This window comes from Denticeps clupeoides, chromosome 1 (assembly GCF_900700375.1).
Source record: "Denticeps clupeoides chromosome 1, fDenClu1.1, whole genome shotgun sequence".
NCBI lineage: Eukaryota > Metazoa > Chordata > Actinopteri > Clupeiformes > Denticipitidae > Denticeps > Denticeps clupeoides.
Genome location: NC_041707.1, coordinates 15,810,437 through 15,829,154, shown reverse-complemented (window position 1 = coordinate 15,829,154; position 18,718 = coordinate 15,810,437). Strand labels below are relative to the sequence as shown.

Genomic DNA, 18,718 nt, shown 5'->3' with positions numbered 1-18,718 from the left:
CTGAATTTGCTTAAGCTAATGAGATAATAACCTGCCGACTTTATCACTGTGTTCAAAAGCAGCCTTTCAGTCTCAGCAATAGAAAGATTGTTAAATTCTGCTTGCAAAAGCAGCCTGTCCTTGTACAACTCTGGATTAGAGGAACCAGCAAATTTTTTGTCTATTTCCAGAATTTTTTTGGACAGGTCCACTAGCTGGCGATTATGCACTTTCCTCACATGGGCTGTATATGATATTATTTGTCCCCTAAGAAATGCTTTAAGAGCCTCCCAAATAGTGATGAAGGACATACCAGGTGTGAGATTGACATCAAGGAAGAAGTCAATTTGCTCCGAAATATGGCCTCGAAATGATTTATGAGGCGCCACATTCGACGAGTTGCGATGTTGCTAGGAAAGCACATATCGAGTTGCACAGGGGAGTGATCCGAGATCACGATAGGGTGGTATTGACTATTTGTGACGCAAGAGAGAAACCTACTATCAATCAAAAAAAAAGTATATTCTTGTGTATGAATGATGGACAGGTGAGAAAAATGAATATTGCTGGGAGGTGGGGTTAGTATACCTCCATGGGTCAAACAATTTGTAGGATTCCATAAATGACAAAACAGCTGATGCAGACTTGGACACAATCTTGGACAGTGTGGGATTCGATCTGTCTAGATTTGGCTGCAGGACCAGGTTGAAGTCCCCCCCCCCCCCAGAATTAAGTGATATGTGTCTAGGTGTGGGAGCTTTGCAAAAAAGGTTCAAAAGATCTTTGGGTCGTCCCAGTTGGGGCCTTAGACATTTGCTAAAACTTCATTAAATCCACACAGCTTCCCTATAACTATGACAAACCTGCCTTTGGTATCTGATATTACAGACTCATTTACAAACGGGACCCCTTTTCTTATCAATATCGCTGCGCCTCTTGATCTGTCCCCATATTCAGAGTGGAAGATGTGACCTTCCCAGTCTCTCTTTCATTTTGAGTGTTCATTAACTCGAAGATGAGTCTCCTGTAGAAATATAATCTCAGGGGCCAGGGCTTTCAGATGGGAAAAAATCCTGCAACGTTTTATAGGGTGGTGCAACCCTTTAATATTCCAGCTTACAAAATGCAGTGAGCCCGGCCCTGACCTGTTAAGACCAGCCATATCGTAGATAGCCTAAGCAATACCACACACTGAGAAGGAGAAGGGAGAGGGAGAAGGAGAAAAAGAAAGTAAATCAAATAAAAAAATTTAAATAATGATACAAAAAATAAATGAAATCTGAGCAAACTTAAACCCCCAAAACCTATGCTGGCCCCCCATAAAGCAGGGGACCGCATCAAGTGAGCGATAAACATACCACGACAGTGCTCAGGGTGAACTACCACGCTCTAATAACAAAACAAAAAAATTATGGCAATTATGGTAACGTCATCAATAACAATAAACAGTAATAGACAGTAATAACTGAGCACACAAATAAATCAACTGAAATTGAACATGTACTGAAACTGTGATATTTTAACCAGAATTTTGTCAATCATAAATCAGACCAGTTTTATAGAAAAATACCTAAATAGGGAATACTGTACTTCCTATATGTACAAGATAAATAACTTACAGGATCAGCTGAATTTCTTATTCAAAACAGGCAAAAAGAAAAGTCATTCACCACCTGGATGTCCCTCAAAGCGTCGAGAGATGAAGGCTCGGGCCTCCTCTGGAGAGGAGAACGTTTTCATTCAGATGGGTCATTCTGAGTCGAGCAGGATACAGGATGCCGAACTTCACCCCCTCCATCCCGCGGAGCTGCCGTCTGATGTCATTAAATGCAGCCCGAGCCTTAGATACTTTAGCCGTGAAGTCTGGGAAGACCGAGATGGACATGTCGTTTATCTTTATACGATGCTTCTCTTTGGCAAGACGCAGGATATTTTCACAGTCCTGGTAGTAGTGGAAGTGGGCCACGTTGACGCGGGGTGGATTTCCCTGCCTGGGCCCTGGAAGAAAAGATTGGTGGCCCTGTCCAGCAGTGGCGCTTCTTTCAACTCAAAAGCCTGCTGAAGTAGTGACGAGACGAAAGTTGTGGAGCAGATCTGAGCCTCAGGAACTCCTATTATTCTGACGTTGTTCCTCCGCGCCGCAGGCCTCGTAGTCTGAAGAGTAGTTTGTTTTCCTCTGGTCGATTTACCAGCCATTTCTCCGGGTTATATGTGTGTAGATTCCTTTCTGACCAAAGCAAAACTGACGGTTCAACAATGAAAATTTTAAATCACGCTCGGCGGAGCTCCACACTAATGCGTCTACTCCATAACACGCTCAGCCATGGGACCACTTTTTGACGAGCTCTCATAGCCACAATTTTATCGTAGACACTCAAAATTCAATATACCACATCTCCATGAACCCCTCTTTGTGTTCATTCACTTTTTTGCCAAATAGCCAAGCCTGCGCTCCTTCGCTCCCATGCATTTTACAGAGCAACAGGGATAACTCTTTCAGCCTTTAAACCACCACACATTTAACCAATTCAACCGCATTTAACCTCTTTCCACTCATTCCTTCTTCTCCACTCCACTTTTATTTTAGCATGCTAGCATTAGCATTCCACTCTTCCTGTTCTTTCCTCTATTCTTTTTGCAATTTTACCCATTCTACAAAATTAACTAATTCAACAATGATTCCACTCTTCCCTCTTCATCCTTTTATCCTATCGTTTTTTAAACAATCACTGGTTTCCAAGCCAAAATGTACTTATAATTAGTTTAAATTGGCAGCTAAATTTAGTGATCTACTGGTTGTTCTGTGAACCAGTATGAATTGGCAAACCGAAACCAAAAACCCTGGTGGTGTATTGGTAACACATTCACCTTCGTGGTGGAAATACCGGGTTCGAATCCTGGCCTGGGTGGAATAATTGGTTTGCCCTAAACATTGTTGTTTTTCATTTTTATCTGTCTGTTTGTCTGTCTCTTGTCTGTTCTTTATTATATAATGACATCATATAATATGACATAAAATACCTTACTCTAAATAATATAATACATGTAATATAAAAATGCTCTTCATGGACAGGAATTTGTGATTTGTCTTTTACAGAGCAATCACTGGATTATATATGAGCCCCCATTGTGATGTACTGGGGCTCCTATCTTTAGATTTTTTGCCCTCTTGAAAGCCATTACTGCAAACTACAATAAATGGACAGCACAAGTATTATGTATCTAATTATAATACATGGTGTTATTTTTTGCTTTTATAATGGTCTTAGTGGTCCCCTTATACTGTATCTGAATTCATTCAATTCTGTAGAATTATAGACATTTTGAGTAGGAGTAAGGTAAGGAGGAGAAGAGCGGCCTATAGAAGTGAGGGGTGTCAGGATCAAATTATATAGATATAATAATATATGAAACAATGATTAATATTACATTCTCATGAATCTGTATTTAAAGTTTCTCATTTGCATACAAACGGCATCATTTTTTGTAGACAATATCTCATAGTTTTTTAGATACTAAGCCATTATATTGAGAGAATGATTATGTGAATGTCATTATTTTGGTACATAACTTCGTATATGTTCATATATGTTACGTTAGCAGTAATGGCTTTGAAATATTATAATAGGAATTAATAGTATTGTATGTAACACAAACTCAGACACTATCCAAAGCCACTTACTTCTAATCAGAGCCAACATAAGCATTCAATTGGGTCCTAAGCAGAATTTGATTGCAGTTGCTCAAAATATGTGTAATAAAATAAATGATCCAACACAGACTTTTTCACAGTACTGTATACGGTATATGTTTCTCTGCTGTGATGTGGTCTTATTATGTCATGACCTATGACTGCTTCTTATTGGCTATGGGGCTTGATTGTTGAATATCATGATAAAAAGAAACCCAACACAACAGCAGCTACCAGTACCATCCCGGTTCTCACTAAAAACAGTTAAGCCAGGAATGCAGCCTAGTGTCATTCCCTTTCTAAAGTGAGTACTTTGTTCCTGACAAGTTGGATTACATAGTTCACAGACATTTTACATCTTACAAAGTTTTAAAGCAGGAACAACTCTCACTGACAACAGGTCAGGAACTGTGTATATACTATTGCACCTATCTCTATCTAAAGGTAATGGATACTTCCAAGATTATTCATACTTTTAGAAAAAAAATTTGAAGAAATAACCACTGGACAGGAATTGATGCTCTGAAATTTTTATTAAAGAATTAGAAAAATGTTGCATTTGAAGACATAGAAAATTATGCATAGTAATATGCTAATAAAGGAATAATTAATCATTATATTGCTTCAAAATCAGCACAGAATTTCAGCAATATTTCAGCAATTCAGTAAAGACTTTGTGAGAAGTGAATGTGTAAGTTACAGAAGAATGCCCTCTTCATAATGCACAGGCCACCCTTTAACACAGCCAATAACAATCCAGCGCGTATCTTTCTTTCCACGGTATTTACAATGGGGTAACTTTTTCTGTGATTTTGATTTACAGGTGACAATAGGGAATCTCAGGTTGCTTATTGTCAAGTTTTTTCCATAAGGACGGCCTGCTTTAGCACAAACAGGATTAATTTGACCTTTGTTGGCCAGTATGAAGGTGTTTACAGGTTTACAATCATTGGTTCCTCTCTGAGAGATTTTTCTTCTTCTAATCACGTTGTCACATTGGTTTTCAGCCATTTTCCCATTAACATGTTGGTTCAGAAATTTCTTGTACCGTTCCATCACTTCTGGGGACTGGCTGGCAGCAAAAAGAATTACAGCCAGGAAGATCACCAATACAAAGGGTAGTGGACGGATATGCATGATGAATTCTAAAAAAAACAACAAAAAAACACTTTTTAAGGATCATCTCTACACTCTACACATTAGGGACACTTATATCATTGCAATTATAGCGCCTTACCTTAAATATCAGTTTACTCACAGATTTAGAAATTTTCTTTGTGACAAGGTCTGTACAGTACACTAAAAACATACATGAAAGTATGTTAATTACGATTGGAATTTTTGACATTGTTTGTATACAGTTATCATTGAATTTGTTTTTCATGTGTATATATGTATAGACACACACATACACACACTCACACTCACACATTCATACATACCTTCATACATACTCTGCCTGTCTTAAAAAACACTTGCATTTAATAAAGCAAATAGGTCAGAGCCTCCCACTTGATAATGACTGCATAGATGATTATGTTTCAGCTGGCAACAAATTATTTAACCCTAATTTATGCAGATAGTAGCTTCTTACAACCATGTAAGAAAAAAAATTCACCTGCTTCATAATGGTCAAATTATTATCTTGCATTAATTAAAGAAAAAATCTAAGGGTTAACATTGGGTTAAGAACTGTTAAAAACAGGAAGGATAATGGGGGACCATCATCTTCAATGAAGAAATGTGGTCAGAAAAAAATCACTCAATCACTGAAACGTTTGGTGTAATCACATCGTAAAAAACCAGTAAATTTATTCTGTCCTGATTGCACAGGCATTATCAAATTGTTGTTCAGGGAGGATGAGAAATCATTTTCAAACATGGGTTGGCTACCAGAGCTTAACCCTGTTGAGCCTTTAGGGTTCCTATCATCCAATCAAATAATGTTGTGATATTACAGAAGCTCATTGAAACAATGCAACAATGGCTAGAGGTGGTCAAACAAAATATTACACATACACAAATTATACCACATTAATGTAACCTTGAACCAGAATTTTTCAAATGAAAAACAATCAAAATTAAGAATACAAATAGGAGTGTTTTATACAATGCATTTTGTTACTAACACAATTGGGTTTTTTCAATCAAATAGTTTAGATTATAGGTCATTGAAAGTAAAAAAAAACAACCTGTTAAATAAAACAAACTAACCTGTGAGGATGTAGCTTCAGATGTTCCTATTTCTCTCTCTCTGAGTCTATTCAGTTTCTGTTGCTCATCTGAGGTTTCCTCTTGATCCTTCCTTAAAGTGGTATGTAGTTGCGCATAACAGATTACACCACGCCCCTTTTTAACCACCATGTCAAACATTATAGATGTAATACCATCACACTTTAACAATGTAACAAGAAACGCAAAGATAATATGTATGGTTAAATGTAGAAAAACATGTATAGTTTTTTGTATATTTCTTCTATATTTTTTATTTCAGTTTTTTCTCTTGCACTGTGTGGACTGGAACAAAGATCTAATTTTATTGTACAATTGTACTTAATATGACTGTGCAATAACAATAAAGAGTAATATCTTATCTTATCTTATTATAATAAGATTCTGTTTCACCAAAAAGTATAATAAGATTCTGTTTCACCAAAAACAATGTTGGGCACAGACAGGAAGTCATGTTTGAGTTTTTCCAGAAAAAAATTAATTTACCCACTGGTTCTTCAGAGGCTCGTGTGATGGAACTAAAAAAATATTTTTTTTTACATTCAATCACCAAGCAAGTGCACATGTTTAGAAGTCATGACAGTCAGTGTAGCTGACTGTAGCTAGCCTGAGAAAGGGGAGGTAACCTTTCCCCTTATGACAACAAGGGGCCAAATTCTAGATCCGGCCATCTGAGCTGCCACTCTCTGAACGGCGAATCAAAATGACCAAAGCACTCTTTGTACATATTGGGATTTCTAGACATTGCAGGATCATATACAGGCAAGGGGAACTAATATTAATGTTAAATAATCTCACAAAGTGACATTATTATATCATGAGACTTTTTAAACATGTCACATTCTGTGGAGCCCTCAAATGTGGAGGTAGGGCGACAGTCATGGGGCAGCGCAGGAAAGGGCCCTATCTCCAGTGGTGTGGGAGCAATTCCTGGGATGGTGAAGAAGGTGGGTGCTGGTGGAACAGAGAGTGTGTGAGTGACATTGGGGGATCTTTTTTAAAATATGCTCCACATGCATGGACAGTGGTGTAGGGTTGCAGGATGGAAGCCTTTTCTTACAAAGAAAACCATCCAGGCCTGGCAGAAATTTGCCAAGTTTCTCAAAATCAAATGGGAAAATGTGTTATGGTCTCATCAGGTTAACCTTTTGAAACATATTTCAAACATCATCTGCCCCATGGTTGAAGTGGGTCACATGTTGACTAAAGGAGTAGTTTGAAGCTCGGAAAAGTTTAGCCAGGCAAAAGAAGAAAAAACAAAGTTTCTTGGGATGAAAGACAGAAGGCTGGGATAGAAGACAAAAGACAAAATGGCCAGGTTCTCACTTGCTCCAGAACTGGTATTATGCATCTGATGAGTGGTCTGTATGCTGGAACAAATCGTAGAGCTTCTGCCCATCTTTACTTTTGAGAAACTCTGCCTTTCCCTTTTATAGCTAATCATATTATCATGTCTGAAATCAATTATCAATTTCAGCCATTATCTGCTCCTGTGCTAAGGACCTGTAGCAGGCATCAAATTTTAAATGAACCCATTTAGTGGATAAAGGTGTACAATTTGCCAGTTTGAACATATGTTACTATCTATGCTCTACATTTACTTTTACAGCCTTTATCAGACGCCCTTATCCATAGTGACTTACAATCAGTAGTTACAGGGACAGCCCCCCCTGGAGCAACTTAGGGTTAAGTGTCTTGCTCAGGGTAGTAAGTGGGATTTGAACCTGGGTCTTCTGGTTCATAGGCAAGTGTGTTACCCACTAGGCTATAACCACCCATGTTCTCTTGGCTCATGTGACTTGTAAGTATTTTCCTATTATTCAATTTGAAGGAATGTCCCAACATTTCCATAATTTGTGTTGTACTGCTGTGGAAAAATAACTTCTTCTGACCTTTATTACCAATAAATTAAATAAGTTTTGTTTTAGCACAACAATGTGATGGAAATTACCTTTATGAATATACGTTAACTAAAATGAAAATGAACAAACTTTTTTGAGTAACATGCTTTTGATTTGCTATTTGTTTAAAATCTGCTGCTAAATCTGCTGCTATCAGCTGCTAAAACTGCTTTCTACAAGGCAAAACTGGAAGCCTCTGCCCACAACCCTCAAAAACTCAACATCTTATCCCTTCTCAACCCTCCAACTCCCCCTGCCCCATCTTCCCTAACTGCTGATGATTTTGCCAACGTCTTCACAGGGAAGATTGAAAAAAATCTGTGAGACATTCTCCACCACAAATACTACTCTACCCTCTGAAGATTCTACAACTGCACTAAATAATTTTTTTAAGCTCACATCTGATTAAATTATTCAGATAATATCTAGAGGCAATCAAACCACCTGTCCACTAGATCCAATCCCTTCTGCAATGCTTCAAACCATCTCCCCTGACCTCATCCCTTTCATATCTTATATCATAAACAGCTCAATCTCATCTGGCCATGTACCATTCTACAGAGACTGCCCTTCTGCTGTTACCGAGCAACTACATGCGGCCAGATTGGCAAAACTATCATTGGTTCTCAATCTCCTTGACCTCTCTGCAGCATTTGAAACAGTTAACCACAAGACTCTCTTGTCTGTCCTGAAGAGGTATGGAATTCAGGGCTCAGCATGGAAGTGTTTTGCTTCGTACCTTGATGAGTGATCTTACCAAGTTACTTGGAAAGGATCCACCTCTACCTCACATAGACTCTCCACTGGTGTCCCTCAAGGTTCTGATCTACATGCCTCAAACTCAATCCCACCAAAACTGAACTAATATTCATTCCAGCAGATTCTTCACCACATCAGAATCTTGCTATTTACCTAGACAACTCACAGCTCTCTCCTTCTACAACCTGGGAGTAACAATAGACAACCAACTCTCCTTCTCGACTCACATCAGCAATCTTTCCCGCTCATGTAGATTTCTTCTTTATATCAGACAATCCGTCCTTATTTGTCAACACAGGCCACCCAGATACTGGTTCAGTCCTTAGAAATCTCACGACTGGATTACTGTAACATCCTTCTAGCTGGTCTACCTCTATGTACCAACTGACCTCTACAACTCATACAAAATGCAGCAGCACAACTGATCTTTAACCTTCCCAAATTCTCCCACACCACCCCTCTGCTAAGCTCCCTCCACTGGCTCCCAGTAGCTGCACGTATCAGATTCAAAATACTGATGCTGGCCTACAAAGCCAAACATGGAGTAGCACCATCCTACATCACAGCCCTTATTACACCTCGCACTCGTATTCTCCGAGCCTCCAGTACTGCTCGCCTAGTCCCTCCATCGCTAAAGGTAAAAGGAAGACATTCATCTAGACTCTTCTCCGTTTTGGCCCCTCAGTGGTGGAATGAACTTCCCCTTGAGGTCAGAACAGCTCAGTCACTGAGCACCTTCAAACGGCAGCTCAAGACCTTCCTCTTTAGAGAATATTTAGATTAACGTGTAATTTTCTTCTTGTTTGACTTATCTATAGAAACTACAACAGAGTGAATAAAAAGATTGTATAATTGGGGGTCCTAATGTACTAGAACTGATCACTTCATTGATGGTAACATGGAAGCACATTGTAAGTCACTCTGGATAAGGGCGTCTGCCAAATGCCTTAAATGTAAATGTAAAAAGTTACATACCTGCCATTCCCAACCCACACTGCAACATCCTGGCACTATCCTGTTTGTCTCCCTGATTTAGTAATTATTCAATTAACATTCACAATATAAGATGTGCATTATTGAATGTCACTTGAAAGTGAAGTGATTGTCATTGTGAAACACTGCAGCACAGCACACGGTGCACACAACGAAATCCCCTTAGTGAGCAGTGGGCATTTCATAGTACCTTGAGTACCTTCCAATTATGAGTCTGCTTCCTTAACTGCTAGGCCACCACTGTGGAACAAAGGGAACAAAGTGACACATGGCCACAACTCTCTGTTTCAGAGAACAGTAACACCGGAAATGTATAAAGGAAGTATATGGTTTCCTGTTAATTCACTAGATCCAATCCCTTCTGCAATGCTACAAACCATCTCTCCTGACCTCATCCCTTTCATTGCTTATATCATAAACAGCTCAATCCCATCCGGTCATCTGTACCATCTGCCTTTAAAACAGCCAGGGTTCTTCCAATCCCAAAGAAACCCACCGCTGATCCTACAGACATCAACAACTACAGACCAGTTTCTCTCCTCTCATTTCTCCTTGAGAGCTGTGTCTACAATCAGCTATCACTTCATCTGTCACAGAACAACCTCCTGGATCCTAACCAGTCTGGCTTCAGAACAGCCCATTCTACTGAGACTGCCCTTCTGGCTGTTACCGAGCAGCTACATGCGGCCAGATTGGCAAAATCATTGGTTATTCTCCTTATTCTCCTTGACCTCTCTGCAGCATTTGACACAGTTAACCACAAGACTCTCTTGTCTGTCCTGAAGAGGTTTGTAATTCAGGGCTCAGCATGGCAGTGGTTTGCTTACCAAGTGACAACTCACAGCTCTCTCCTTCTACAACAGCCCACAACCTGGGAGTAACAATAGACAACCAACTCTCCTTCTGGACTCACATCAGCAGTCTTTCTGCTCATGTTGATTCCTTCTCTACAATATCAGACAAATCCGCCCTTATCTGTCAACCCAGGCCACCCAACTACTGGTTCAGTCCTTAGTAATCTCACGACTGGATTACTGTAACATCCTTCTACCTGGTCTACCTCTAAGTACCATCCGACCTCTACAACTCATACAAAATGCAGCAGCACGACTGATCTTTAACCTTCCCAAATTCTCCCACACCACCCCTCTGCTACGTTTTCACCACTGGCTCCCAGTAGCTGCACACATCAGATTCAAAATATTGATGCTGGCCTACAAAGCCAAACATGGAGTAGCACCATCCTACCTCACAGCCCTTATTACACCTCGCACTGCACCTCGTTTAGTTACAAAGTTACATACCTGCCATTCCCAACCCACACTGCAACATCCTGGCACTATCCTGTTTGTCTCCCTGAATTAGTAATTATTCAATAAACATTCACATTATAAGATGTGCATTATTCAATGTCACTTGAAAGCGAAGTGATTGTCATTGTGAAGCACTGCAGCACAGCACACGGTGCACAGAACGAGAGCACCTTAGTGAGCATTGGGCATTTCATAGTACCTTGAGTACCTCTGTGGTACCATGGCGGTTCAGGAACCTTCCAATTATGAGTCTGCTTCCTTACCTGCTAGGCCACCACTGGCCCAGTTGTGTGTGGAACAAAGGGAACAAAACGAGACAATAGAATGCCATGAATGCCATGTTTCAGAGAACAGTAACACCGGAAATGTATAAAGGAAGTATATGGTTTCCTGTTAATTCACACTTTTTTGTAGAAGCAATTGTTGAACTGTGAGCATAGTCACAACTTTAGTTTGAGTCTTTATCCTTCATTTGAACTGCAAAATGAATAATTGTAAGACTGAAGAGCAGTGGTAACCAAGCCAGTGGGCACCTGCAGTTAAGATTTACCTGGTATTCAGAAATCCATCTCTCATAGATTCAAAAACTGCATATTAATATAAGCATTTATGAATTAGGGTGTGTGTGTATTTCTTATTTTGGGAATACATGGCATCAGGATGCATTGTGGGCAGAAGAAGAGTGGAGGCAGTGTGATGCTTTGGGAAAGGTTCTGCTTGGAAACCTTGGGTCCTGCGTTCAATGTGAATGTTACTACTTACCTCAACATTGTTCATGTACACCCTTTATGAATACATTATTCTCTGAATGGCAATGGCCTCTTTCAGAAGGATACTATGTCCTACTGGCCTAGCGGTTAAGGAAGCAGCCCCGTAATCAGAAGGTTGCCAGTTTGAATCCCGATCCGCCAAGGTGCCTCTTGAGGTGACACTGAGCAAAACATCGTCCCCATACACTGCTCCCCGGGCGCCTGTCATGGCTGCCCACTGCACAGTGACAATCACTGTGACAATCACTTCCCTTTTTTTTTTTTTTTTAAACCACACTGTGAAAATCAAGACTGGCTTGAGGCACAGAAAATGAGTGTATGATTGCTAGGGCCTACTCGCTAATGCATACATTTTCTATAATACGTTACAAAACACAACCTGGTTCTTTATTGACATTTTATTCCTAGAATAAGAATTTACACAAAAATATCCCTTTTATTACACAAAAAAAATCACAATGCACTATTATAAGACTTAATTAAAAGCTGTGGCTAATTCCTGATGTGATTCAAATGTGAACTTCCACCAGCATCTCAGTATTTTGAATAGATCCCATGCAGTTGCCAAATGCCTTTAGATTTTGTCCTGTATTACTCAATTGATGTTGGCTACACAAGATTTGTTTCTCCTGTGTGCAACATCTTACTAACAATGAGGGCTGGTAGCAAAGAACTGAATGAGTCTAAACACAATTCAGATGTTTATCTTAAAAACCAAAGGTTCATGGCACAATTTAAGACCCTGAACATTTCATGCCATGAACAACCATAAATGAAAAACAGAATTTCTTTAATTTTTACTGCAGCTTGCAGCAGATGTCTCAGGTCATGGCCATTTGACAAGCACAGTAGGGAAAGCCCAGCGGTCAGGATGGCCCATGTGGAGGAGGTCATCGAAGGGGGAGGTGCTCCACTGAAACACTGGCACCTGCTTCCAAGTCGGGCCACTGGCAGCCAAGAGTTGATACTCCTTATACATGGCATAGGATGTTACCTATAGCAGAGAGGAAAGGTAATTGATTCGCCTTTACGTGCAATCAAAGATTTAATTAATGGACACTGAGCTGATAAAGGGACATTCAAAAACATTTGTTTAGGGGCACAGTTGCTGCTTTATAACAGAGTAACACTTCGCTTGAGTCTCTATACAGCCCATTAAGAGCAGGAGTCACTACTGTGACTGTTTTACTGTGGGTGGGACATGTGGGGTTGCTCAGTCTTGTTTTCTAAGTAATAAGAGTCGTGGAAAAAAGATCCAAAGCACACCTTCATGTCAGTGCCCCCATGTGGTCGTTGCTTCAGAGCACCGAATGGGTAAGTGCCGTTGGCAGGGTTAAGGTCTGAACGGGCAGAAATGCTATTTTCCCCATTATGGCATGGGTTACATCCCTCACACTGGGATAAGGGGTCCTTCTCAAAATTATTATACCTGAAGACAGGAAAGGAGATGTCAGACACTAACAAATATTATGGCAGGTAGAAAGAAGTGATTATTCAGCTAAAAAATGTTATCAGTCAAAAACAAAGGTGACATGTATTAAATGAAAATGAAAGTTTTGTCCCATCCATCATGAGTATCAAATATATACAAAATCTAACCCAACTAACTGATTAACTGACTGTTAATGCTTATTCCAAACCAGGTTTGCGGCTGCCGGAGCTCATCCTTGGACATTGGGCGCAGCCCACCAAAGTATTTAAATTAACCTAGTAGAAATATGTGCAACTCTAGCATGAATAAGAACAAAATACTAAGAAGTGCAAAATACTAAGAAGTTGCACTAAGAAGTGCAAACAGATATGGGAACACAAGTGTACTAATTTCTGTTATTAGGATGCTCACCTCATTAGCTGCACCATGGATTCCAAATCAGTGACCAGGGACTGGTTTCGACGGAATATCTGTGCTCTTGGATTCAGGTCGAATGTGAACCATGAGCCAAACCGGTCAACCAATGCAGGGCATCCACTGGCATTGAAGATGTCCTCATAATACCTGAGCATAACATTTTAAAATACTGTGAAGTACCAGTAGTTCTCTAAATTCTACAGTCACCATTCCACGATCACAAGCATTCCTGATATTCACAATTGAGTCAGCGGTTTTCTTTCGTATTATAAAAAATGTAATTCAATAAAGGACTGTAGCTGAATGTCACTCTATGGCGGCTCTTGGTAACTCTTGATAAAGATAACTAACTTTCAATGTTCTTTTCTTACAGAAATAAAAGGAACCCCTCAATATACTATATGGCATGTACTTACGGGATGTTGTAACTGGCCCAGTAACCCTTCTCATAAAGCTCTTTAGTCTTGTCTTCAGTCACAACAAGACCCCTAAATAAATTATGAAAGCAAAATCAAGCATTATTTATTTTTATGCCCTACTCAATAACTAGCATTTTAGAAAAATAAATAAGTGAATTCTTTCAATTGTTAGTTATGTGTACTTACGGGATCTGCTCCAGAACTGTAAAAAGTTGTTCAGTTACGTCACTTCTGCCTGGAGAAAAGTGCTTAAAATCCACCACCATCCATTGGTTATTATACCTTCAATGGTACAGCCAAAGATTTATAAACATGAGTTCGCATTTAAAATAAACAGTTATAATTTAAAAAGTATGAGTACAGTATGGGGCAATTTATCGTCCCGTGTGTAATATTCTGAAGTTGAAATACTAACGTTCCACTATTAAACTTGCTGAATAAATCTGCCCACTCTTTGCCAGACTGAGCGAGGCGATTGGCCACAATGTTTCTGAGCCACTCCATCACTGTGCCTTGTGGAACCACAAACTTCCATAGGTCAGGGTTGTTGTTGCCGATAGTGGTCTCCATGGTAACCTGAAAGTCAAAATATTAGAACTAGAGCTAAAAGAATGTCTGTCTAGGCTAATAGATTCTAGTGGACTAATTCAGACACCCATGAAATGTATTACTATAGATTTTTCATACCATGAAAGATTACTAGTCGTATAGTAGTGCATATGATTGTGTATTGTGCAGTCAATAATAAACCTACCAGGCCGCTGCTTAAGATATAAAAATCATCCCCAGAGAAAATAGCCCCAGGGTAAGAGGAAAAGGCCTGGACGGCACCAGGAATAATGGATTCACCTGGAACAAATATATGTTTGTGTGCTGCCATAATCCTTTACTGCCCCCTAGTTGCGGGGCTGCAAAAAGCACCTAGATTCTTTAGGAAACTGGATAACTACAGTCACTACTGCAAAATACATTGTTAGCGTTCTGTACACATTTTAGATCAGTGTATACCTCTAGAAGACATGTGATATGCAAATGAATACTTCTTCATGATCCTTAGCATGGACTGGTAGTTGTTCCATGTATCATGTGACACAAACAGCTCTTTATTTCCTGGTAACAGTTTCACGAGGGCAGAACAGGATCCTGAGCCTAAAGTCCGTGATTGGCTCGTTTTGTTTAGGGCAGCCTCAAGATCCTCTAGATCTCCACCCATCTGGAATAGCCTGAAAAATAAACAGCCCAAAAAAAGTCCAAGGACCTTTCTCAGCATTATAAATGTATTTCAAATGAGACATAGAATGAGGAGCAGATTAAAACCTGAAAACAGGTCACTGGCAGGTGTTTACTTCTATTAATTGTGCATTAGGTCTTGGGTTGATTGTCAAGAATTTTATACCAGTCCTCAAAGTAAGACTATCAAAAAGTAAGACTATCACAAAGACGTTACGTCTAAAATGTGCTACTACTTCATCTAGACTTATTTGTGAAATAATGCCTTGTGCATCTTTACGAATTTAAAATACCTTTATTATTAAGATAGTTGTTAATCCTAATTCCCTTAGAACTGTTACAAGATACACAGAAACCAGGACCTAAACGACAAATTAAAAGTAAATACAAATGCTATTGCAAAGGTACACACTAGTCTCTATTAAAGCGTCAATGTTAACTATACTTTGTACCTTAATGCAAACCTTCAACAGAAATCAGTTATGTCATAAAAGGTGTGTGTACTCACAGGAACCCAAATGGATTGAAGGTTGGAACGCCTGTGGGAATTGAAAGCTGACCATTATAGGAGTCCTCCAGACCTCTAAGTTGCAACAAAGTCAGGTAGACCTGGGCAGTTAAAAAGAAACTCTGACAAAATGTTTCATTTTGCCACAATATTTCACAACATAAACAATTTTCTTTCTGTTGAATAAGCATATGCAGTACAGGCCATATCACTCAGAAAAATATATATATATGCTTAGAAATTTTTTGGAAATAACTTTAAGAGAGGAGATTTTCTTTCAGAACATCCTGCAGTGCACACAGAGATCCAGACTCATCTGGAAACTTCTTCGGCAGTCCGTGCCTTCCTTCCATGTGTGGAAAATGTCCTCTGCACTTTGCAGCACCATTTCAAGCGTGTCTTTTTCAACAACATAATTTGAGCCTTTGTGACTAAACAATCTAATACCAGTAACTTACATTTGATTTCAGCATTTCTAACATTTTCTTGTAAAACTATTTAAAATAGTAGAGCAGGTCCATACTTGACTTGAAGTGCAAATCATGGCCTTAGAAGACCTACAGCGGTACCTGATGCCAGTAGGGAGAGTCAGACTCCCTCTCGATCTGTTCGGTGACCCACTGAAGATTTGCCATGATATAAGTCTTCAGCCGCTGGCAGTAAACTGCGTCATAATCAAAAGGCCCACAGTAACCGATCACCGTGTTCACCCAGTGCTTGTAGAGAAGCTAGAAATTCAGGAGGGAAAAACAATGAGAGCAAATGGGATGGACACCTGGTGAAGTTTTAAGATGCTACTGATAGTGGTCTGTCGGCCACTCACATCTGAAGTAAGGACAGCCTCCACAGCCCCAGCAGCGTATGCCTGGGTGCGATCTTCATAGCGCCCACTCGTGGTCACTTCCAGGTAGGACCAGCTGCAACACAGCAGGAAAAAGAGCTCAGATTTTAGGATAGAAAAATAATATGCTAGATATAAATAATAGGATAGAAATAATAAGATTTTTCTAATGTGCAATAACATGTGACCCACACACACTACATAAAATATACACTGTATATAAAACCATACTCGGTTACTTATTCCTCTCATATGGCTGACACTCACTTGAATATACTGCCCCTTGTCGTATTGTATTATGTTTATTTGTACATCTGTATTTTCTGCACTATTTTGTACATAAATGTCTGCACTGAAGGAGGTGTTTTTAATCTCATTGTACATGCGTATAGTGGCAATAAAAAGGCATTTTGTTCTATTCTATTCAGTAATTTAGAACGCCATGCTGGCTTTTAAACATTATGCTCAGTGAGCATCTTCACAGTACTTCAGAAAGATTGCGTTTTGGCATGCTTTACTTCAGCCCTCTGTTCATCATCCTAATACAAGCGGACATGTTAACATTGCGGGATGCCACGAATGAGGGAACACTCTCGTGGTCTAGAATATGTAGAAGCACGTAAATCACACAATCCTCGGCTGAAGGAAAAATCGGACGAAGGTCTAAGATCGTCTGCGTTTCAGGTCTTACCCCGATGCCTCTATGTCGTCTGTGAAGTTGGCCCAGGCCACAAAATCAGGCCGAAATCCGTCTCGAATGGAAAGTTTTCCTGTCTGCTCGTCAATCACCACTGACTGAATGACGCCGTAAACTGTACAAAGAAGAGACCAGTTTATAATACAAGTGAGTACCAAGCACGACTGCGTAAAAGCCATCTTTACTAAAGCTAGTCACATGACAGCCGGCCCGGCTGCGCAGCAGCTATTTCAAAATAAAAGTCACGTGATTTGTTACGCTGACGCAAGAACTCAAAGTTCGCGCCATAAATGCAACTCCAAGTTCATTCATTTTTACAACTCTCATGTAAATGTTGCATGTTAACTTCCAAACATTTCACAAGCAACATTAGGATTCTCCAAGGTGCCACACCCTTTTTTAATCTCATCAGGTCCAGATACCACAGTACACCAGGGATGTAGAAAGATGCAATAGCTTTATTAACTAATCGTAATAAACAGTCTGTCTCTTTCCCCAGGCTAAACCACTCGCAGTGAGAGCGGGTGAACACACTCCACTTCAGGACCCACGGTCATTTACATAACATTTTATAAAAACGGGTGAGCACCCTAAAAACACACCAGACACACAGATCTCCCCCAAAAAGGCAATCATATGCATACTCCACTCCTTCACTTGTGAAATTGAGATCTCGCTGCCCTTTTAACTCCGCCCCCTACGTCCAATAAACACGCAACACATATACACAATCATTCATTTAACGAAAGACATTTAAAACCACTTCCCTGGTGTGGGCCAATAAGACCCCCCCCAACGCTCTCTGGCCCGGACCCTTCTCGATGACATATTTACATTTACATTTACGGCATTTGGCAGACGCCCTTATCCAGAGCGACTTACAACGTGCTTAAGTTACCATCGATGAAGAGATCAATTCCGGTTCACTAGGACCCCAACTATGAATACATCTATTTTATTCACTCTGTTGTAGATTCAGTTCAGCCGCCACTCCCAGTCCCCCCTTATCTACCTAACTATTTTCACCCTCGGCCACAACCTCCTGTTCTCCCCACTTACAGCCCCCCCCAACACATGTCTGCTCTCCCTATATCTCCTCCTCCCCACCTGCACCTGCAATGAGCCTTCACCATGTGATGTCCCCCCTCCCCCCATAGTCTGCAACACTATCCCCTCCTGAGAGAGAGGACTCGTTCAAAGGCTGTCAACCAGGGTCCAGAAATCCGGCCTTCCCCCAGTGGCTCCCTGGGGGCCTCGGACCATCAGGAGCTCCAATTGAACCGGAATGGGATCTCTTGGGAGCGTTGAGATCTTACAGCCACCCCATTCCTCTGTGATTGCTGCTCCCGCTCCCCAGGCTGTCATGACGGCACCTCAACAGAACCAGAAACATAAGGCTTCAGACGGTTCACATGAATCATATTTCTGTGTTTCCTTCCACCAATCTCTCCCTATAAAACACTCCTGATAACCGTTCCGAAATCCTAAAGGGGCCATTAAACCCCAAAATCACAATACCTCTCCTGATTAGTCGAT

At 40.2% G+C, this 18,718-nt stretch overlaps 2 protein-coding genes across 2 annotated transcripts; both read right to left on the bottom strand.

Moving 5' to 3' along the window:
- Positions 1–4,266: 4,266 nt before the first annotated feature.
- LOC114798711 (ribonuclease-like 3) lies at positions 4,267–5,950 on the bottom strand. Its single transcript, XM_028994631.1, has 3 exons — positions 5,885–5,950; positions 4,908–4,969; positions 4,267–4,815 (listed from the first exon to the last, which is right to left on the bottom strand). The coding sequence occupies exon 3, from the start codon at positions 4,805–4,807 to the stop codon at positions 4,367–4,369; it is 441 nt and encodes a 146-aa protein (XP_028850464.1). The 5' UTR covers positions 4,808–4,815; positions 4,908–4,969; positions 5,885–5,950; the 3' UTR covers positions 4,267–4,366.
- Positions 5,951–12,021: 6,071 nt separating this feature from the next.
- Positions 12,022–17,422, bottom strand: plbd2 (phospholipase B domain containing 2). The gene is made up of 12 exons (XM_028983480.1): positions 17,177–17,422; positions 16,468–16,561; positions 16,214–16,372; positions 15,645–15,745; positions 14,915–15,129; positions 14,661–14,755; positions 14,322–14,482; positions 14,093–14,188; positions 13,904–13,975; positions 13,482–13,634; positions 12,905–13,067; positions 12,022–12,632 (listed from the first exon to the last, which is right to left on the bottom strand). Exons 1-12 carry the CDS (start codon positions 17,359–17,361, stop codon positions 12,465–12,467), a joined length of 1,662 nt encoding a protein of 553 aa, XP_028839313.1. The 5' UTR covers positions 17,362–17,422; the 3' UTR covers positions 12,022–12,464.
- Positions 17,423–18,718: the final 1,296 nt, after the last annotated feature.